The sequence below is a fragment of the Rhinatrema bivittatum genome, chromosome 5 (assembly GCF_901001135.1).
Source record: "Rhinatrema bivittatum chromosome 5, aRhiBiv1.1, whole genome shotgun sequence".
Classification (NCBI taxonomy): Eukaryota; Metazoa; Chordata; class Amphibia; order Gymnophiona; family Rhinatrematidae; genus Rhinatrema; species Rhinatrema bivittatum.
Genome location: NC_042619.1, coordinates 251,441,288 through 251,464,962, shown reverse-complemented (window position 1 = coordinate 251,464,962; position 23,675 = coordinate 251,441,288). Strand labels below are relative to the sequence as shown.

The 23,675-nt window shown below is 47.3% G+C and overlaps 1 protein-coding gene across 1 annotated transcript in view; it reads left to right on the top strand.

Moving 5' to 3' along the window:
* The window catches only part of PIWIL2 (piwi like RNA-mediated gene silencing 2), a 448,551-nt gene that overhangs the window by 152,177 nt on the left and 272,699 nt on the right, over nucleotides 1-23,675 (top strand). Inside the window, 1 exon segment of the mRNA XM_029603804.1 lies at nucleotides 3,067-3,147. Coding sequence (XP_029459664.1) covers nucleotides 3,067-3,147 — 81 coding nt within the window.

Here is a 23,675-nt window from a genome sequence, read left to right as displayed (position 1 = left end):
TTTTTCTGTTACGAGACTGAAGGGGGGCCGCGCATGGACGCACAGATAGTGGCATGCTCAGTGTGCCAGTCAAAGCTTCTAGAAACTTTGACAAAAGTTTTCCATGCCGGGTTCCATCTGATGATGTCACCCATCTGTGAGGACTACCATCCTGCTTGTCCTGGGAGAAAATGTAATTGTATCCTCAAGTACTCCACCAATTCTTATAAGGTCCATGTATCACAGGACCTGGGCCAATCAGGCACCATAAATATCACCATCTGTGAGGACTAGTATCCTGCTGTCCTAGGAGAACAGCTGTTACAGGTAAGCAACTGCGCTTGTTTTTAATGAACACACAAACTATAGTCTCACTCTCCCACAAACTTTAAGTTCCAAAATTACGCAATAAAGTGATATTCACCAATCCTCTTCAGCCTCCAGTAATATGTTGTTCTCCTCTCAATGCTCCCTCAGGATTGAGGGTTAGCAAGCTCTTCCCCTGCTATGTATCTTTATCTTCAAAGGCAAATTACTGTTAACAAGCACTTCATTTGGTTTGCCAGAGTGTCACTGATGTGGTTCCTGTTTAATACCTAATTAACCCAAACACACTTCACTGACACCTTTTCAAACCAAGTTTACCTACCTTTTTTTTCTTTTTATCAGGCATACACAATTAAAATTACCTAACTTTACTTTTTAATGAAGCACACAAAGTAAAGATTAGTTTACTCCACAATCTCACTCTCCCCCAAATTTTAAAGTCCAAAAATTACCCAGTAAAGCGAAACTCTTCAGCCACCAGCAAAATCTTCTTCTCCTCTCAATGCTCCCTCAGGGGCATTAGTAGGTGCCCAGAGAAGTGAACCTGGTCATAACGTAGGCAGAAAAGCACTTATAAGTGCTCTCAGCAGCTCTCATAGGTGTTGTGGAGAATGTTCAAGCGGATTTCTTGTGCTGGCACACCTTGATCCCTATTTATAGAAAAATGGGAAGAACCAGTCATGGATCTCATGGCTCCCATTAGGAATATCAAATCAAAACATTTTCAGGTGCAGGAAAGAAATGGGCTTAGTCATTATGTTAATGAGTCCAGATCAGTGACCTTGTTGTGGTCTTATATGTCTTCTCTCCGTGGCCTCTCGTGGGTTGGGGCCTTCAGAAAATAAACATCGAAAACCGATGATATTGATGGTGCCTGATTGGCTCAGGTCCTATGATACATGAACCTTATAAGAATTGATAGGGTACTTGAGGATCCAATGACTTTTTCTCCCAGGACAAGCAGGATGGTAGTCCTCACAGATGGACAACATTATCAGATGGAGCCCTGTCACAGAACACTTTCTAGAACTTTGGCTTGCACACTGAGCATGCCTAGCATGCCACCAACCCCATGGCCACATGGGGTCCCCCTTCAGTCTTATTTCATAGCAGAAAAATACAAGCGAAAAATAAAACAACAAAACATAGGCAAACCCAGCTCTGCGGGGTGGCGGGCGGGTTTCGGGAGGACTAACATCCTGCTGTCCTGGGAGAACACCTGTTATAGGTAAGCAACTCTTCTTTCTCCCAGGATAAGCAGGATGGTAGTCCTCACAGATGGATGAATAGCAAGCTGCAGGCTGCTCCCAGAATACCCTGGACCAACAGTCACCCAATATGTGCAACAAGCACAACAAAAGGAGTGCTGTTGGCAACAACGGGGCAGCCTGAATATCACACTGAGCCCTAACATGTAGCACATTTAAACCTAATCAGAGAAAGTTCTTTTTCACTCAACACACAATTAAATTCTGGAATTTGTTGCCAGGGGATGTGGTTAGTGCAGTTAGTATAGCTGGGTTTAATAGAAGTCCATTACCTGCTATTAATCAAGTTGACTTAGAAAATAGCCACTGCTATTACTAGCATCAGTAGCTTGGGATATACTTAGTTTTGGGGTATTTGCCAGGTACTTGTAGCCTGGATTGGCTACTGTTGGAAACAGGATGCTGGGCTTGATGGACCCTTGGTCTGACCTGTTATGGCAATTTATGTTCTTAACATTCAAAATTAAAAAGGTCAACAATTAAGTTTTCTCAGTGCAGGTGTAATGTGGTCATATCTTGAATAACCAGTCAAAATTCTTGCTGTGGAGTTTTGCAATAGTTGAAATGGTCCTCTGTTCCTGTAGAGCCTTTCAAAGGGAGCATCAGTAAAAGATAACTTTTTGAAAACAGTTCTTTTAGTAACGATCTGCTTGACCAGGTGTATTTCTGAATTTTATTTATTTCCAAGCTTTTTTTGTACCTTTCTGGTCGTCTTCTGTAGGAAACCATTCTGAGGTTACAGAGGAGGCTGGGTTGGTCCCCACAGTTCCATCTTTTCTGCCCAGGGTAGTATTGTAATTCCATCTTGATCAGACTGTTTTTCTCCCATCCTTCAAGAAGGAATCCTTCTAAGAGGGCTCTAAGGAGCTATCCTGGTTGGCTGTTCACAAGATCTTCTTTTGAAGGTGACTAATCCCTTTAGAAGACAAAGCCATATTTTTCCTTTTCAGGGGTCAATGGGAAGGGTGAGGTGATCTCTAAAGCTTCAATAGCCCAGTGAATTAAGAAAGTGATTGGCTCAGCATATATTGCTATGGGTTTGCCACTTCCCAGAGGTCTGCTGTCACATTAATCTAGGGCATAGGTTTCATCATAGGCTCAACTTTGTTTGGTACCCCCAATGAAAATCTGCAAAGCAGCTATTAGGGTATCCGTATGTAGGGTGATGTCAGTAACCTAGTTGTTCTGTCTCCATCTGCTGGTGGGGTAGTATAGACTTAGATGTCTGAAATGGTCTGGCAAGACTCAAGGAAAAAATATTAGCAGTGGATTAGTCCATATACATGTTTTAAATAAAAAAGAAAATACATATCAGATTAGTGAGTAAAGCTAAAACTGATCTGGATCATTAGTTTCTGTCCATGAATTGTTGCAGCATATTGAGACTGTACAGCACATTTAATTGGTCTGTGTTTTGTCAGATATTCTTGCATAAATACTGATCCTTCCTCTCTCATTTTTTCTTCATTGCTCATCTGGGTCTTTATTTTAGGGTAATGAGAATTTTAGACCTGAAACTAGTGGGGAGAAATTTCTATGACCCCACAAGTGCCATAGTGCTACAACAACACAGGTAGATCTACTGCTTGACTTTGTACCCTTGATTCCTTGTCTTCCTTATTTATCAGTTGTTTATTTTGTCTATTATGTTCTTTAGATTTAAACCCTCAGAAAAATAGTGGGGTGTAATCAGCATGAGAAGATTCTGAACCTTCTGTGATCTCTCCATGTCTATACCTAGAATGCATGCCTCCAGCTTTAGGCTCGTGCCCAATGGGACTTCAGCAGCATTGTCTTATGGACTTATGGTTTGCCCTTGTTATTTCCTGAAACACCTGGAGCAAGTTGGAGGAGGTGTCAGGGTTGTTGTCTACCAGATCCCACTCTCCCATGGCCCTAATTTTATTTTGAGGAAAAAAATCTCCATATAGTGAAAACACTATAACTTATTTATTTATTTAACTGCTTTTATATACCGGCATTCGTCAGAAACATCATGCCGGTTCACATTTTAACAAAAGGTGTGGAAAATACAGTATAACAAGGGATAGGGGAACAGGATAACAATAACCAAAGACAGGCTATGAAGATACAGATCTAAAAACTGAGTTAAAGTAGCAAAATTCAACCATAGATTAAATGAAACGATTACATTAATCAACAAAGCTTACGACAGCTGTACATATAATCAAATTTGCAAGAAGCAACAGTATATAAAGCAACATTACATGGAGCGGGATAAACAGGAAGCAACATTATGTGAGGCAACATTACATAAAATAACAAAAGATGACAGGTAGCGTTAAATGACGAAGTTACATAGCTCAAATATTGGAAGTTCCAATTGACTTGAAGGATTAAGCTGAAAGGATTCAGGATGGATACAACGAGGGACCTTCCTCAAAGAGGTGTGTGGAAACAGAGAAAATCAAAGGGGGGGAAGGGGCTGGGAGAACAGGACCAAGAGGGTAGGGAAGAGGATGAAGAATAAGCTAATCTGGGTAGGCCTGGTGAAACAGCCAGGTTTTTAATTGCTTTCTAAATTTGTTTGGGCAAGATTCAATGCGGAGCTTCATGGGCATGGAATTCCAGCAAGTAGGGCCAGCAATGGACAGTGCTCGTTCCCTGGTAGCAGAAAGATGAGCAATTTTTAAGGAAGGAACGTGCAAAGTACCTTTGTGAATTGATCTAATAGGACGGTTCTGTTGGACAGCACTGAAGGGTATGTCCAACCAGAGGGAGTTGTTGGAGTAAATGGATTTGTGTATGGTAGTGAGAGTTTTATAAGTTATTCTTGATGGTATGAGTAGCCAGTGTAGGTCCTTCAGTATAGGGGTGATGTGGTCTGTTTTACGGGTGTTAGTAATGACTCTGGCAGTTGCATTTTGCAACATTTGGAGAGGTTTTATTGTAGCATATGGGAGTCCTAGTAAGAGAGAATTACAATAGTCAAGTTTGGATAAAAGGGAGGATTTAATCACTGTACGAAGGTCCTGAGTGTGAAGTAAGGGCTTAAGTTTTTTTTAGAACATTAAGTTTATAGAAACCATCTTTGAGAATGGAGCTCACATATTTTTTCATATTTAGTTGATTATCTAAGAGGACTCCGAGATCTCTTACATAGGATTGGTTAGTGGTTGAAAAGCAAGGTGAGACGGAAGATGCGGGGGGTTTAGACGTGTCAGAAGAAGGGGAGGGTTTGGGATGGGGATGAGGGGAAATGAGAAGGAGTTCAGTTTTGTTAGTGTTCAGGGCAAGATGGAGGTTTGTGAGGAGAGAGTTTATGGGAACAAGGCAGGATTCCCAGTACTGCAGCGCATTGGAAACATAATTTTGGATAGGGATTATGATTTGGATGTCGTCTGCGTAGAGATAGAACTTGAGTTTAAGCTCAGTTAAGAGGTGGCATAGGGGGGTAAGGTAAATATTAAAGAGTGTAGAGGAGAGGGAAGAGCCTTGAGGGACACCTTGTTGTAGGGGGTAGGGAGAGGAGATAGCATTACCGATTTTGACTGAGAAATTTCTATTGGATAAGTAAGACTTGAGCCATGTTATCGCCAGGCCTGAGTTCCCTGTACGTACCAGGATCATTCCAGACAGTGGGTTATGTCCCCCGTCCAGCAGATGGAGTCAGAACAAAAACTTCCAGGGGAGGACCTATATAACCACACCTCCCCTGCCTCAATTCTCAGTATCGTTCTGACTCCAGCAGATGTGAGCAGGGGACACTGGGGTCCCCAGCATTTTAGCTTAGGATTCTAGGCTCCTTTGTAGAGGGATCAAGTACTTTTCAATATATCTCTGAGTAATAGCTTTAGAGGCAGGGAGGTGCCTCTGCACTCCCTGGTAGGTCCGTGGCTTGCTGACAGGCTGTCTTCTTTTTTGCTGTCATTTCTTGCCTCCTTCTTCTTCCCTTCACAGGGCTGGGGGTAAGTTCTTGTTTTTTATTTGCTTGTAGCTCGCCGGTGAAAGACCTGTGTGACTGGCTGCGTTTCAGGACCGGGGGTGCACGTCGGTGGTGTCTATCTCTCCCCCCCTGCCGATTCTTTCTATCCCCACCCCTCCCTCGTGGAGTGAGAGGCCTCCCGACCCGCGGCCCTGCGAAGTGACATTCCCCGGGGCCGCCTGCCGTCGGGAAGTCACATTCCCCGACGGTCTCTTCGGGTCGGTGGGTGGGGAGTCGGGCCAGGCCCTAGTTTCTCCATTCCTGCATCGCTGCAGGTGTTTGCCGCGTGCGCGAGTCTGCCCCTCCCTTCGCCGATGCAGCGACCGACAAATTTTGGGGCCAACGGCAGACAGGGGGAATGCCTGTCCCGGGAAGGGCATCGCGTGAGTGTTTCATCTGAAGGGGAGGATAGCCCCCCTCCGGGGAGGAGCCGCACGACTTCAGGACCGTGTGGGGAGAAAGCGGCAGGCCCCGTTCCCGCTGAGCGCAGGAACGGCGGCCATTTTGTTTACTGACTCCAATGCCAGTCTGTCAGACGAAGAAGCAGAGGCCCCGATTTCGGCAACATTGCCGTTCCTAGGCTCCGGGGTGGCTTCGCAGCCTGACATTCAGATCGGGGAGCCCCCGAGGGCCCTTGTGTTTTCCCCGGAGTTCATAGTCCTGATGCATAGGGCTTTTTTGCACAGCAAAGACATGCTTCTGGGGCTAGGCTCGCCCGGCCCCCTCTCTGGGGGGTCTTTTTCTCCAGGGTAGCGCTCCACGTTCAGGGGGAGGACCGGGACCCTCTCGGGACACCTCTGTTACTCTGGCGGCGCCGCAGCCATCGGGGGGGGGGGGACACCCTCTCCTGGATCTGGTCGGCGAGGACCCCACCCTGGCGGCCCAGGTTGAGGGCGACGATCCCAGAGTGCTCCGAATTTTCCAAGCGGGGGAGTTAGATGAGCTCATTCCACACATTCTACAGGAGATGTATATCGACCCTCCTCCAGATCCGGTGGACCCAGATCCGAAGGTCAAGAAGGGGGATCCTCTCTTGGGCCTTCGACCACTGGCGAAGGCTTTTCCCACTCATCACACTATCCTGCAGCTGATTTCCAGGGAGTGGGATACGCCGGAGGCCAATCTTAGAGTTGGCAGAGCCATGGAAAAATTGTACCCTCTCCCGTCGGATTTCTTGGAGTTGCTCCGGGTACCCGCAGTGTATTCTGCGGTTACAGCGGTTACAAAACATACTACCATTCCCGTCACGGGTGGTACGGCGTTGAAGGATATGCAGGATAGGAAGCTGGAAGTGTACCTGAAACGGATCTTCGAGGTTTCAGCTCTGGGAATGCGGGCGGCTATTTGCAGTTCGCTAGCGCAGCGAGCGGGGCTCCGGTGGGTCCAACAGCTTCTCCCGTCGCAGACTACCAGAGGCAGAGGCCCAACAGGCGGACAGGTTGGAAGCCTAGTCCCCTACGGAGCGGATGCCTTGTACGATCTTCTAAGAGTACTAGCCCGTTCGATGGTAGCGGCGGTGTCCGCTCGTCGACTTCTCTGGTTGCGGAACTGGTCGGCTGATGCCTCCTCCAAGATCCGACTGGGGTCTCTTCCCTTTAAGGGCAAGTACCTTTTTGGGGAAAATCTGGACCAAATCATCAAGTCTCTTAACGAAAATGCGGTGCATAAGTTGCCGGAGGATCGACCGCGTTCTTCTAGATCTTTCAATGCTTCCAGAAGTCGGTACCGAAATCAGCGCCGGATGCGCTCTACGAGACAACAGCCACCCCGGGCGCCATCCTCTCGCTCGCACACCTGGAACCGGTCCTTTAGTGGACGCCGTCCCAGTAAGGACAGGCACGGCGTGGGCACCTCCCCGAAGTCTGCCCAATGATGCCAGGAGGACCCACGGGTCGATTCCCCGGCTGGGGGGTCGAATTGTGCTCTTCTACGAAGCATGGGTCCAAATCACTTCAGTTCAATGGGTTCTAGATATTCGAAGACACAGCTACGTGTTGGATTTTGTGCACGCGCCTCGAAACAGGTTCCTGTTCTCCCCTTGCGGGTCTCTTCTCAAGCGGAGGGCTGTTCGGCAGACCCTAGATCGCCTATCTTTGGGCGCGATAGTGCTGGTTGCGGCCTCCGAATTGGGTCGAGACCATTATTCCGTCTATTTTGTGGTTCCCAAAAAGGAAGGTACTTTCCAACCTATTCTGAATCTCAAGCCCGTCAACAAGTCCCTCAGGGTACCCCGTTTCCGCATGGAGATGCTCCGCTCGGTACTGACTGCGGTGCACCCGGGGGAATTTTTGGCCTCACTGGACCTTACGGAGGCGTATCTTCACATTCCGATCCATCAGGCCCATCAGTGTTACCTTCGGTTCAAGATCTTGGGACAACATTTTCAGTTCCGGGCCCTACTGTTTGGTCTGGCCACGGCTCCACGTGTATTTACAAAGGTCATGGTGGTAGTGGCAGCGGCTCTACGAAGGGAAGGAATCCTGGTGCATCCTTACCTGGACGACTGGCTCATCCGGGCAAAGTCGCGAACTCAGGGCGTTCAGGCAGTCGACAGGGTGGTTCAGCACCTCCATTCACTGGGGTGGATCGTCAATTTCCTGAAGAGCAGGCTGACGCCGTCCCAGTCGCTGGACTTCCTAGGAGCTCATTTCGACATGAGAGCAGCCATGGTGTTCCTACGTCCGGAGAGAGCGCAGGCTCTACGCGAGCAGGTTCACAGGTTCATAGTGCTCGAATCCCCAACGGCGTGGGATTACCTACAGGTGTTAGGAACCATGGCCTCCACCATCGATCTGGTTCCGTGGGCCTTCGCCCACCTGCGACCCCTTCAGAGGGCCTTGCTTTCCCGGTGGAAGCCAGTGTCGCGGGATTTCCAGGCGGTCCTGCCGATTCCAAGTTCAACGATGCGCAGCCTCCGCTGGTGGCTAGACCCTCATCGCTTGGCTCAGGGGGGTGTCCCTGGAGGCCCCGGACTGGGTGATATTCACCACGGATGCCAGTCTGACGGGCTGGGGAGCGGTTTGTCAAGACAGCTCGATCCAGGGCCGATGGTCGGCGGAGCAGTCGAGTTGGCCCATCAGCCGGCTGGAAGCCAGAGCGGTTCGTCTAGCCCTGCAGGGATTCTTGCCGTTGGTGCACCATCGGGCGGTCAGAGTGCTGTCGGACAACGCGACCACGGTGGCGTACATCAATCGGCAGGGGGGCACGAAGAGTCTTGTCTCGTTGGAGATCAACAAGCTGATGGAGTGGGCGGAGCTCCATCTACAGCGCCTGGTGGCTTCCCACATTGCGGGCGTCGACAACATACAGGCGGACTTCCTCAGCTGACAGCACTTGGACCCCGGGGAGTGGGAACTCTCGGGGGAGGCGATGGATCTGATAATCAAGCGCTGGGGGATTCCACGCATGGATCTCATGGCAACCGCCAGAAATGCAAAGGCCACGCGCTTCTTCAGTCGCAGAAGGGAACACGGCGCAGAAGGGGTCGATGCGCTGGTTCTTCCGTGGCCGTGTCAGTGTCTCCTGTACGTCTTTCCACCGTGGCCACTGGTGGGAAAGGTTATCAGAAGAATAGAGGCTCACCAGGGGCTGGTAATTCTCGTGGCGCCAGAGTGGCCCAGACGGCCGTGGTTCACGGATCTTCTTCACCTAGCAGTGGAGGACCCGCTTCGTCTCAGTCATCTGCCACGGCTCCTCCGTCAAGGCCCAATATTTTTCGAAGCGGCAGATCGCTTCTGTCTTGCGGCTTGGCTTTTGAGAGGCGCAAGTTGAGACATTGTGGTTACCCTGAGTCAGTCATATCGACTTTATTGCGGGTACATAAGACGTCCACCTCGGTCACTTATGTTCGGGTGTGGAAGGTCTTCGAGGAGTGGTGCGACTCGCACGCAATCCAGGCAACCCAGGCTTCGGTGGTGCAGATTCTCTCTTTTCTGCAGGCGGGACTGGATTTGGGTCTGGCCTATAACTCTCTCCGGGTTCAGGTGGCGGCCTTGGGGGCCTTCCTTCAGGGGGGAGATGGGATTCTTCTGGCCTCCCATCCGGATATCTTGCGTTTCCTTAAAGGGGTGAGACATTTGAAGCCTCCGATTCGGCCGCCATGTCCGTCGTGGAACTTGAACCTGGTGCTCCGGGCTCACTACAGTCCACCTTTTGAGCCCTTGGGTTCAGCTTCCATCAAGGACGTCACTCTCAAGACCATTTTCCTGGTGGCGATCAGCTCGGCGCGTCGGATCTCCGAGCTGCAGGCTCTATCCTGCCGTGAGCCATACCTTCGGTTTACGCCGGGCGGAGTTTCCCTGCATAAGAACATAAGAACATAAGAAAATGCCATACTGGGTCAGACCAAGGGTCCATCAAGCCCAGCATCCTGTTTCCAACAGTGGCCAATCCAGGCCATAAGAACCTGGCAAGTACCCAAAAACTAAGTCTATTCCATGTAACCATTGCTAATGGCAGTGGCTATTCTCTAAGTGAACCTAATAGCAGGTAATGGACTTCTCCTCCAAGAACTTATCCAATCCTTTTTTAAACACAGCTATACTACCTGCACGAACCACATTCTCTGGCAACAAATTCCAGAGTTTAATTGTGCGTTGAGTAAAAAAGAACTTTCTCCGATTAGTTTTAAATGTGCCCCATGCTAACTTCATGGAGTGTCCCCTAGTCCTTCTACTATCTGAAAGAGTAAATAACCGATTCACATCTACCCGTTCTAGACCTCTCATGATTTTAAACACCTCTATCATATCCCCCCTCAGTCGTCTCTTCTCCAAGCTGAAAAGTCCTAATCTCTTTAGTCTTTCCTCATAGGGGAGTTGTTCCATTCCCCTTATCATTTTGGTAGCCCTTCTCTGTACCTTCTCCATCGCAATTATATCTTTTTTGAGATGCGGCGACCAGAATTGTACACAGTATTCAAGGTGCGGTCTCACCATGGAGCGATACAGAGGCATTATGACATTTTCCGTTTTATTCATCATTCCTTTTCTAATAATTCCCAACATTCTGTTTGCTTTTTTGACTGCCGCAGCACACTGAACCGACGATTTCAATGTGTTATCCACTATGACACCTAGATCTCTTTCTTGGGTTGTAGCACCTAATATGGAACCCAACATCGTGTAATTATAGCATGGGTTATTTTTCCCTATATGCATCACCTTGCACTTTTCCACATTAAATTTCATCTGCCATTTGGATGCCCAATTTTCCAGTCTCACAAGGTCTTCCTGCAATTTATCACAATCTGCTTGTGATTTAACTACTCTGCACAATTTTGTGTCATCTGCAAATTTGATTATCTCACTCGTCGTATTTCTTTCCAGATCATTTATAAATATATTGAACAGTAAGGGTCCCAATACAGATCCCTGAGGCACTCCACTGTCCACTCCCTTCCACTGAGAAAATTGCCCATTTAATCCTACTCTCTGTTTCCTGTCTTTTAGCCAGTTTGCAATCCACGAAAGGACATCGCCACCTATCCCATGACTTTTTACTTTTCCTAGAAGCCTCTCATGAGGAACTTTGTCAAACGCCTTCTGAAAATCCAAGTATACTATATCTACCGGTTCACCTTTATCCACATGTTTATTAACTCCTTCAAAAAAGTGAAGCAGATTTGTGAGGCAAGACTTGCCCTGGGTAAAGCCATGCTGACTTTGTTCCATTAAACCATGCATACGGTTCCATCATTCCTGCCTAAGGTGATCTCGGCTTTCCATCTCAACCAATCGGTGGAGCGCCCATCCTTTTCCTCTTCTGAGTCGGGTGGCCTGCGCAGACTAGATGTACGGCGTTCTTTGATGCACTATCTGGAGGTCACGAATGATTTTCGGCTTTCTGATCATTTGTTTGTACTTTGGTCGGGGCCCAGGAAGGGTTGCATGGCCTCAAAGCAATCCATTGCTCGCTTGCTGAAGGGAGCGATCATAGCGGCGTACCTGGGAGCAGGTAAGTCTCCGCCGTTAGTGGTTAAGGTTCATTCCCTCCGCGCCCAGGCAACATCTTGGGCAGAGAGCACTTCAGTCTCCACTCAGGAAATCTGTAGGGCGGCCACCTGGAAGTCGCTACACACCTTTGCGAGACATTATCGCCTGGACGTCCGTGCGCCGTCGGGCGGTCAGCTGGGAGACAGGGTCATACGGGCAGGGCTGTCCGCGGCCCACCCATGATGGGGAAGCTTTGGTACATCCCACCGTCTGGAATGATCCTGGTACGTATAGGGAAATGAAAATTATTCCTTACCTGCTAATTTTCGTTCCTGTAGTACCATGGATCATTCCAGACACCCTCCCTCAGTTTGGGGGTCTTTTTGTGGGACATCCCTGCTTACCTGTCTTTATCCATCCTTCTCTCTGGTGCTGCGGGTCTGTTCTTTCGTGCAGTGCTGTTCGCAAGTTCACCGTTAAGGATTTGGTTCCAAGTCTAGTTGCTGTATGTTTGACAGCGGTTGTTCTGAATTTTGGTTACTTGATCCCTCTGGTTCTGTCTCTTCTTGGCTTTGATAGTCTAGTTACTGAGAATTGAGGCAGGAGAGGTGTGGTTATATAGGTCCTCCCCTGGAAGTTTTTGTTCTGACTCCATCTGCTGGTCGGGGGACATAACCCACCGTCTGGAATGATGCAGGAACGAAAATTAGCAGGTAAGGAATAATTTTCATATACCAATGCCTTCTAATCGGGCAAGTAGATGGTTGTGGCATATGGTATCAAAAGCTGCAGAAATATCCAGGAGGGCAAGGAGGTAGCTGCAACCCTTGTCCATGCATATGAGAAGGTGGTCATTGAGTGTGAGCAGGAGGGATTCTGTGTTAAGATGTTTTCGGAAACCGAATTGTGAAGCATGTAGGATATTGTGGTTCTCTAAGTAGTCCACGAGCTGTGAGTTAACTACTCTTTCCATTATCTTGGCGATGAAAGGAAGGTTTGATATCGGACGAAAGTTTGAAGGGTCTTTTGGGTCTAGAGTGGGCTTCTTGAGGGAGGGGTTTGACCACTGCTTGTTTAAGTGAATCAGGGACGGAGCCAGTGGATAACGAGCAATTGATGATATCAGCAATCGCGAGAAGCGCTTTGGTGGGAATAGTGTCGCTTGGGTGTGATGCCGGTTTAAGTTTTCTGAGTATAGTTTCTATTTCCTTAGAGGAGGTGAGGTCAAACTCAGGGAGGGTGGAGGCGGGAGGGACAGGACTTAGGAGAGAAGAGGGGGAGGCATCGGGGAATCTAGAGAGGAGATTCGTTATTTTGTTGTGAAAGAAGTTTTCTTCTTTGAGGGGACATTAGTGCTTTCACTGTGGGGCTTATTTGCATTTGTTTGCCTAGCATATCAGGACTCATGATGAAATGAGGCTTGTCTGCCTGCCCCCCGACCCCCTTTTCTTTTATGACTGAGGTGGAAGGGTCTAACCTAGTCTTAGACTATGGCCATCTACCAGAAAGTTTTATGGTTTCAATATTCCAAACAGCTGTTAACTGTTTAAGCAAACAATTTGTTTCTGATCCATACTATCTGATGTAAAAACAAGTTTGGATCTTCATGTCCAAGAATAAGAATGAGACCACTCTCCTTCACAGTTGCCAGTGTTCCTCAGACATTTAATGTTATGCCTCCCCTTCTTTTTTTCTATAATCTTATTAGATTCACCCTCTCCCACTGAACATATCCAGATCAGTCCAGACAAGTGGGTTTTGCATCCCTACCAGCAGTGGAGGCAAAGAACAAAAGTTTGAGGCACTGCTACATAACTGAGAGTGCTACCTGCAGTCCCTCAGTATTTTTCTGTCTCCAGTAGATGGTAGAGGTGCAAACCTGCAGTTCTGATTGAAAGTTGGTGTTTGGAGACAAGACGTTGGATAAGCTCCCCAAGGTGTTAGGTTCCTTTGTGGGCTATCCCTCGGGTTGAGCCAGGCGAACAGGAGGTTGGATACCCCTGACTGTAGTAGCCCGTGGTGCTGGCGACCTGGCTAGCCAGGGGACTAGGCTCCTCCTGTCAGCCTTCTGGATAGCCTTCTGGATAGCCAGGGGACTAGGCTCCTTCTGTCAGCCACTGCCTCAGTAAAGGGAAGTACCCTTTTGTTTCTGTTTTAAGTTTCTTGGAAAAAAAAAAAGGAAAAAGGGAGCAGACAGAGCAGGCGGTAGAAGTGAGCCAGGAGATTTGGTTGGCGGCTCAGTCACCAAGGTGGTGGGACATCAGGAGCTGTCTGGGTTGGCAGGTGAGAGTGCCGTATGTTTTTTCCTGGTGGGGAAACTTGTGCTGTGCGGCCAGACTTTTTTTCTTCTGCGCGCATTGCTCGGCTTGCAGCAACTTCCCGTGCGCCGCTTGCGGGTGATCCGGCTGTTTGAGAAAGAGGAGCTGCACCCTTTCATTCCTCAGTTGTTGGAGGAATTGGAGGTTAAACGGACTCAGGAGGAGTCAGTGAAGGGGTGAATTCAGTCCTGGATGGACTGCGGGGTCCTCCTATTGCCTTTCCATTGCCCAAGAAGATACAGAAGCTGATCAGCTGGAAGTCTGATTTCCCTGAAGTAGTCTTGAAGGTCGGTAGGGCTATGGCAAAGCTTTATCCTTGGATGAAGGAGCATTTGGATCGCCTAAAGATGCTTAAGGTGGAAGCGGCAGTCTCGGCAGTGACTAAGAAGACCATGATCCCGGTTGCAGGTTTGGCTGCGCTGAAGGATGTGCAGGACCAAAAGCTGGAGATTCAGCTGAAGCACATGTTTGAGGTGTTGGACTTAAGTCTTCGAGCTGCAGTGTGTGCAAGCATGATGTGGGATTCAAAAGGCTCAAGAGTAGGCATCTATCAGGACGATTAGTCCCATTCAGTTGTTCCAGATGGAGGCTAGAGTGACCTATGTGGCTGATGCATTGTATGATTTGGTGCATACATCCGCCAAGAGAATGGTCTTGGCGGTGACTGCACTTAGGCTTCTGTGGTTATGCAATTGGTCGGCGGACATGTGGTCCAAGGCCCAGCTGTGTAATCTTCCTTTTAAAGGGAAACAGTTATTTGGGGAGGAGCTGGATTAGCTGATGAAATCCCTAGGGAAATCCAAAGGGAACAAACTGCCAGAGGATAAGAAGAGCATTAAGAAGGTCTTTTTACTCCGGTCTCATTTTTGGGATTTGAGGAGATTTTGTCTTGGAAGAGGGGTCACAGCCTCGGGGTTGAAGCATTCAACAAGACATCAGCAGCCTTTCCGGAGTACCGGCAGATTATCCAGAGGCGGTTCCAGTCGGGATCAGAGGGGGTAAGGCCTCACAATGAAGCCAAGCTCGTCCATTCCTCGCTGAAAGCAGTAGGGGGCAAGTTGTCCTGTTTTTACGAGATGTGGACAAAGATCACCTCAGACTGGTGGGTTCTGGAGGTCGAAGGGACGATTACACCTTAGAATGTTTGCGCCTGGTCGGAGAAGCCTTTCTGGAGTCCCACTGCTCGTCTCGAAGCAAAAGGGATGCAGTAGAGGGGATTCTGCAAAGGTGGCTAAGTTTGGAAGCTATCATTCCAGTGCTGCTGAGCAAGCAGGGACGGGGCAGATACTCCATTTATTTTGTGGTGCCCAGAAAGGAGAGCACCTTCCATCCCATTTTGGATTTGCAAAAGGTAAACGTAGCCTTGCAGGTACTGTATTTCCAGATGGAGATGCTGCGTACAGTGATAGTGGCTATCCGCAAGGGAGAATTCTTAGCGTCCTTGGATCAGACCAGTCTACCTCCATATTTCCATTTGAAAGGACCATCAGAAGTTTCTCCAGTTCATAGTGCTGGGGCGGGACTTCCAGTTTCAGGCTCTTCCCTTTAGGTTGGCTACGGCTTCCTGAACCTTCACAAAGGAGATGGTAGTGGCGGCAGCCTTGAGATGGGAAGGGATCCTAGTACATCCATATCTGGATGATTGGCTTATTCGGGCAAAAACGGAAGAGGAGTGCAGTCGGTCAGTACAATGAGTGATGAACACCCTCTGTTCTCTGGGTTGGGTGATCAATGTGGCAAAAAGTCATCTGGCTCCGTCTTAGTCATTGGAGTATCTAGGTGCCCAATTCAATACCCAGAAGGGCAGGATGCTTCTGACTGTGGACAGGTTGACGAAGTTGTAAGCGCAGGTGACACGTTTCCTGTGTCTGTTAGTGCTAAAGTTCTAGGACTACTTACAGCTACTGGGCTTTATGGCCTCGGCATTGGATTTGGTTCCATGGGCCTTTGCTCACATGCGTCCATTGCAAAGGGTGCTATTGGCCAGGTGGAATCCATTGTCAGAGGAGTATTATCTGCCGTTGCCTCTTCTAGGATAATCCAGGTCCAATCTTTCATGGTGGCTATCAAGGAGCAGCCTGGAGAAGGGAGTGGACATGGAGGCCCTGGTCTGGGTGGTGCTGACCTCAGATGTCAGCCTCAAGGGCTGGGAGGGGGGGGGGGGGGTCCCTGGTTGTTATGCCCAGGATCTTTGGTCAACAGCATAGGCGTCTGGGTTGATCAATCGCTTGGAGATGAAGGTGGTACGCAGAGCCCTGGAGGTGTTCTTGCCTTTGGTCCAAAGACAGATGGTTCAAGTGTTTTCAGACAATGCAACAACTGTGGTGTACATTAACCGTCAAGGAGGGACGAAGAGTCGTACTGAGGCTTGGGAGACTCAGCTATAGTTTGTGTGGGTGGAGCATCATCGCTAAGGATTTGCGGCCTCACATGTCACTGGATTGGACAACGTGCAGGCGGATTTCCTCAGTAGGCAACAGCTAGATCCCATGGAGTGGGAGCTGTCTCCAGAAGCCTGGAATCATATTTGTGCCAGATGGGGGTGTTCCTCAGTTGGACCTCATGGCAACACGAGCCAGTGCAAAGATGGCAAGATTCTTCAGTCGCGGAAGGGAGTCCGGTTCGGTGGTGCTAGATGCTCTGGTGTGCCCGTGACCAACCGGTATTCTTCTATATGTGTTTCCTCTGTGGCCACTCATTGGTCGATTTGTTGTGGCACATAGTCGCACCCAAGGACGGTGGTGCTGGTGGCGCTGGAGTGGCCACAATATCCATGGTTCATGGATCTGGTGTATTTAGAGATAGACAGGCCTCTTCGCTTGGCTCATCTGCCAGGATTACTGTGGCAAGGACCCACATTTTCATATTGGAAGGATCACTTTTGCCTCATGGCTTCGCTTTTGAAAGGTGGCATTTGCACCTGAAGGGATATTCTAAACCAGTAATCTCCACTATGCTCCAGGCTAGGAGGCATTCTGCGTCTCTGGCCTATGGTAGGGTTTGAAAGGCGTTTGAAGCCTGGTGTCTGCAACAGAGGCTGGATCTGCTGTCGGTGGGAGTTCCTCACATTTTGTCCTTGCAGCAGGGCTTGTCCAAGGACCTATCTTATGGTTCGCTTCACTTTCAGGTTTCAGCCTTGGGTTGGTCTTAGGGACAAAATCCGTGGAAAGTCTTTGGCCTTCCATCCTGATGTAGTGCGTTTTCTGAAGGGGGTCAAGCATTTGCAGCCTCTGGTTCAGAAGGTGTGTCCGAATTGGAACTTCAACTTAGTTTTGCGGGTTCTGTGTGGTGAGCCCTTTGAGCCTTTAAACGCGAGGTGTTAAAGGACTTGACACAGAAAATAATTTTCTTGGTAGCTATCTGTTCTGCCAGGTGGATTTCCGAGCTTCAGGCTCTTTCTTGTTGGGATCCTTTTTTGAGGATTGCAGATGACGGGGTAACATTGTATACGGTTCCCTCATTTTTGCCAAAAATGGTGTCTTCATTTCATGAGAATCAGACAGTTGAGCTTCCGGCTTTTCCAGAATGGTCTTGCGAGTTTCCACAGGATAGAGAGCTGCATCTCTGGATGTGTGTCACACACTGTTGTGTTACACTCTGTTGCGTTATTTGAAGATTACTAATAGCTTTCGGTGGTTGGATCATCTTTGTGTTGTTCTGTGGAGCGAAGAAAGAGGAGAAAGCCTCTAAGGCTACAATTTCTAGATGGCTGAAGGAGATCATTTATTTGGCTTATATTTGGAAAGATCACAAAATCCCGACAGGTCTCAAGGCGCATTTGACTAGAGCACAAGCAACCTCTTGGGTGGAGAGTCAGTGCCTGCCCCCCCCCCCCCCCCCAGGAGATATGTAGGGCCATACTTTCACCAAACATTATTGTTTGGATGTTCGAGTGCAGGAGATTGCAAACTTTGGTGAGTGTGTGTCAAGAGCGGTTCTTTTCGGGTGCCCGCCCAGTCTAGGGTTCTTGGATACATCCCACTTGTCTGGACTGATCTGGGAATGTTCAGGAAAGGAAAATTAGTTCTTACTTGCTAATTTTCTTTCCTGTAATACCACAGATCAGTCCAGAGATCTGCCTCGTTGCCCCCGAAAGACTGAATTTCCTGGTGCATGTTTTAGACACTGTGGATCAGATAATTGTTTCACACTGTTCAAGTGTTGTATTTCTTTTTCTGAGTTAAGCGGTTATCAGGCTTTTTGCCTGGAGGTATTTTATCCCCCCCGTTTGAAAACCACTGTCATGGGAAGAGGGAGATCTGGCTGGGGCTGCTTATTTGTTTTTTTCCTAGGGCTGAGGATTCGGGATTCATTATTTGTGATGACCATTGTGTTAAGGATGGATTATGCCTTGTTAATAAAGCAGATACTGGAGGTTGTTTACCAAGCACATTACATTTGACGTGTTCAAAGACGGTAAAAAGGAAGATCCTATCTACCGTCTTTTGGGGGTAAGAGTGTAGTTATTCATGCCCATGTCAGGGTTAAGGATTTGGTATCCAAGGAATAGAAGCAATTTGATAAGAGCATCAGATTTCCTAGAGTGATTTAAAGAGTGATGGGATGACCTGAAGAAGCATAAGAATTTTGTAGTGTTGTAACTAACTGGAGTCCATGGAGACTGTTCTGCAGGAGTTCAGATCAGGAGCCTTCTTTGATCTCTGGGCTTACAGGATGTCAATCTGCATATTCCTGTAGTAGAAGCACATAGAGTTCAGGTTATTCCCAGCAGTCATGGTTGATGAAAACATGGCCCGTTGTCCTGGTTTCAACCAATCTGATATTTACTAAAGTCCCAATATATATCTCATTGCACTGTTTGTTTTCTTGTATCTTGATGTGTTCTAGTCATCTAGTTTCCAGGAACTGTTGGGGATAGATGCAGGGTGATGAATATGATGTGGTGATGTATTGTAGAACAGAATCTGAAAGTTGACTGATAGGATTCAGGTTCTGAGGGACAAAACTTTGGTGTTAGAATCACCAGACTTTTTGGGCTTTATGACCTGCATTGTAATGATAGGGCCTTGGGCCAAATTACATATGAGACCTCTGCATAGTGTTTGGCTTCAGAATTGTCATTCCCAAAATAGATCTCTCTTCATAAAAACAAAGCATGGCTGCAGGTAGACCATACATCAGTCTGCCCATCCACATCTCCTGCTCAGCTTTATCGTTCCTTCCTCTCCCTCAAATATCCTTCGTGCCAGTTCCATAGTATCTTTAACTCCAGTACTCTTCTCCCAAGTGAGAGTGAGAGGGGGGTGGTCTTGGAGGGAGAATTGGTTCAAGGGGAAACCTTTTGGAGGGATTCAGTATATTTTCATTATGACTGTCATTTTGGCTGAGGTGGCCACTCTGAACGAATATTGCATTCAGGGACCCTTGGAGAAGAAACGCATGTTTTGTTTCGCTGGCTGCTATTTGGCACTTTTCTGTTGCTAGCATTAATAAAGTTTGAAAAAAGAATGTTGCCAGATTCAAGCCTTGGTGGAAGGCCTACACAGAGCTTCTCTGGGTAAGTTGTTTGCTTTTATTTCTTCCCTGCTTCTTCTCTGGTTATGGAGGTAAATTTTTTTTTTCTGAATGGGAGGCTTGTGAGAAGTGATGACATCTTCCAAGCACAGGAAAAAGGCTCTGTGGGGTGTGCTGGCAACAGCACGTTTGTGCCTCCCGTGTTTGGGAGAGGAATTCAGCAGCTTGCTGAATGCGCTTCTCCAGGGGAGACCGCAACAGCGGAGCCAGCCATGTTACCTGCTCCTATCAGTGGGCTACCTGCTGCGGTGAAAGTACCTGAATGTAATCTGTTTTGAAATTCCTGAAAAAAGCGGAATATAAATAAATATGTCTGCAGCAAGACAAGGAGCTGGGGGCCACCTTTTCTTGGTCCCATAATCCTGGATTTAACTGCAGGTGCTGAAGAGCACACATTTAGTGAGGCTCTTTTCTGACTCAGTCCCATTCTACTTCTGCCTAGTTTTCTCTATCTGCGGATGTCTCTATCAAGCCTTTTGCATGGGACAGAGTTAAGTCCCAGGATCCACTGTGGTGGTTTGTGCTTCTCAAGTGAGGAAGAGGAGCTGATTGGAGGCACAGGAGGAGTTAGATGAGGGTTCCTCTAGGTCAGAAGATTCCCTATAGGGGTTTTAATTCCTGGGTTCAAGGATACTGGGGATGATTTGGAAGAGGGAAAATACCCTCCCGAGAGAGAGGATGAATCTTCTATGATGCATCTGTTTCATAGGGAAGAGCTGTCATTGCTGATTTCTCAGACCTTTTGTGTTTTAAACATTGCAGAGGACAAAGGATAGGATATGTCTGGTTCTAGTGAGGACCCTATTATGATTCATATTAGCAAGCCTTCAAAATTCCTCCCTCTACATAAGGCAGTGCAGGATTTCATTGTGCTGAAATGGGTCTCCCCAGAAGCTAGCTTTAAAGGTGGACATTCCTTGGGTAAGTGATAGCCATTGGAGGTTAAGGAAGATGAGAAGTTTTGTTTTCCCAGAGTGGATATTCTGGTATGTGCACTTACTAAGCGTAGTACCATTTCTGCAGAAGAGATCACAGCACTGAAAGATGTGCAGAATAGAAAATTGAGTCTGACAAAACCAATCTTTGAAGTTTCCAGTATGTCCCCCCAGGTGGCAACTTGCAATTGAATAGTGGCTAGAACAAGTCTTTGCCTGTCGCAGTGCATCCAGGAGGCTGTTGGGCATAATGCTGTCTCAGTCTTGGAGGAAATGTCTCAGATGGAGCCGGGAGCACCTTATTTAGCAAACTCTTTGGCATAGTTTGTACAGCTGCTAGGACTATGGCATCCATTGTACTAGATAGGTGAGTGTTGTGGTTGCATAAATGTTCTGCAGATGCTATTCGCAAGACAAATTTGACACAGCTTTCTGTCAAGGGAAAACATTTTTGTTTGGGGATGACTTGGAGAAGATGGCCAAAGTATGAGGGGACTCTAAGGTCCCTAGGCTTCCTGAGGACAAGCCTATGAGGACATCCTGGTTCACAATAGGTTCGAGATTCTAGGAGGTATAGATAATCAGAAGGTTATACCCTTCAGTAGGTTCCAGTCCTTTCTAGCTTCAAAAAGGTACAGCAAGGTGCATCTAGTTTTCCTGGGTCCTCTTGTAATTTCCACTAAAGGTTTGAGGGCCCAGTCTCTGACTCAAGATAGGCTGTCTGTCAGAATTCTCTCGGAGTTGGGTCCAGATTTATTTCAGATCAGTGGGTCCTGGATGTAGTTTAGGATGGTTATGCACTGGAATTGTCCTGCCTTATTTTAGACACATTTATGGTTTCCTCTTGTCATTCTATCCAAAAGAGAAGAAGCTGTGAGGAAAAAGTTTGTCTGCTTTTGGGTGTGGTGGTGCCAGTTCTCTGAGAGTAATCAGGGCAAGGATGGTATTCAGTCTGTTTTGTTGTCCCCCAAGACCGAAGGTAGATTTCATCCAATTCTGGATCGGAAATATGTCAACAAATCCTTTTCATTATGTCATTTCTGGATGGAAACCTTGAGGTTGGTCACAGTGGCAGTGAGACAAGGGGAATTTGACTTCTCTGGATCTTATGGAGGCATATCTTCCCATTCACATAAGAGAGAATCATCAGAAATTTCTGTGTTTCACAGTGCTAGGTGGTCATTCTCTGTTACAGGTGCTTTAGCTTGGTCTAGCCATGGCTGCAAGGACCTTCTTAGAGGTGCTGGTTGTAGTGGTGACAGTTCTGCGCTGAGAATTAATTCTGGTTCATTCATATCTGGATGATTGGTTGATTCTAGCAAAGTCAGCTCCTGAGAATGTGATGGCTGCAAGTAGAATGATCTATTTGTTGCAGGAGCTGGGTTGGGGGCTAACTTCTCAAAGAGCAGTCATTCTGCCCTCTCAATCTCTAGAATATCTGGGTGTCCTTTTCAACACAAAATCAGGTCATGTTGCTTAATGGAGCAAAGAATTCAAACGCTGCAAAATCAGGTCTGCTCTTTGCTGGCTTCTTGCTGCCCGATAGTGTACTGTTAACTTCAGCTATTGGGCTCGATGGAGGTGGCCTTGCTTTCAGAAATACATAATCAGACTTCCTGTTTCAGAACAAGCAAGGGTGAATTTACAGAGGTGGTTGTGCGTGGTAAACTTGGATCAGGGAGTTGACCTTGAGCATCAGTCCTGGATGATGGTGACAGCAGATTCCAGCTAGATGGGCTGGGGAGCTCAATGCCTTGGTTGGATGGCTCAAGGAACATGGTCTGTGGAAGAGGCCGGCTGGTTCATCAGTATTTTGGTGACCAGATCAACACGCTTGCCTCTTCTTCAGTTTATGTCCCCTCTTTAGGGATAGGCAGTTAGGATTATGTTGAACAATGCAATGGTGGTAGCATTAATGTGAATCATCAAGGAAGAACCAAGAGTCCTCAGATCTTGGAAGAAGTATAGCTTTTGTTGCGCTGGGCAGAAAAGAATGTAGAAATCATTTTGTTATCACACATAGCCAGGGTAGAAAATGTTCAGGCAGATTTTACTGTTCTCACAAATCATATACCTTTGCTTGAATTGCTGAACAGTCGGTTAAACTTTTTTCCTTTTCCAGCTTCAAATACCAGAGGACTCAATTCTTGATACCAAATAACATTTATTAGAAAGTTCAACAGTTCAAACTCACTGTGTATGTCAGGGTATCAAGAATAGCTGCACAGACAGCAGTGCCTGGTTCAGCTGCAACTGTAATAGAAGCTGTATCTACTAGTGAATAGTAGTGGGATAGGAATAAATAGATGAAAAAACAATGCTCTAAGGAGCCTATAAGAAAGGATACAGGAAGAGTCTTTTCCCAGCTGAACCCCACAGGAAGTGAGGCAGTTCTAGGCTGCTTTTGGTCAAAAGACCAATAGGAAGTTGCAAGAGAACACAGAGAGAGAGCAAAACAGGATAAATCCAGTTAGGAGCTCAGAAACATTCAAACAATAACCAGTCAGAAAAGAGAGCTCTACAACATGCAGAGAATCTAAGCTAAGCAATACTATAAGATGACATGATTAAAAAAAAAACACATAAATACACTGCAGAGGCAGAGCACGGATTTTCTCAGTCAAAATGCAATAGATGCTGGAGAATGGACTCTTTCTCAGACTGCATTCAATTTCATTGTGTGCGGGAGGCGGATGAATCTCATGTCAAGCAGGGAAAATGCAAAGGTAGATCTATTTTTTAGTCTGCATAAGGGTCAAAATTCATCTGTCCATGTTGGCTTGATTCATAAATGGCTGGCAGCAGCAGTCCTTTACATATTTTCTTCTTGGCCTCTAATAGGCAGGATTTTGCAGTGGATTGAAGTCATCGACATTTTCCATTCTAGTAGCACCAGATTGGCCGAGATGCCTTTGGTAAGCAGATCTGGCAGGTTATTGGACGGAAACCCATTGTTGCTTCCTCAGCAGAGGAGTCTCCTGCCTCAGGGGCCCCTCTTGCACGAGCATCTAGGTAGATTCTGTCTTATGGCCTGGCACTTGAGAAGTCTCACTTGACTTGGAGAGGGTTTTCTAGGGAGATGGTGAATATGCTGCTGCGATCTAGAAAGAGTTCTACTTTCTTGGCTTATGTGAGAGACCGGTGAATTTTCAAAGATTTGTGTTCTAGCAAGCAAATTGTGCTTGGAAGTGCCTCAATTCCTCATGTTTTAGATTTCCTGCAGGAAGGTTTGACGAAGAGGGTTAACTTGGATTCCCTCAAGGTTCAGGTAGCACCTGTTGTATGTGTTAGAGGCCTTGTATTTGGGGGTTTAGTTTCCTCTCATCCAGACATTTCTCATTTCCTTAGGAGAGTGAAATGTATTAAACCTCCAATCAGAGATCCAGTTCCTTCATGGCATCTAAATTTGGTCTTAGCCTTTCTGGCAGGATCTC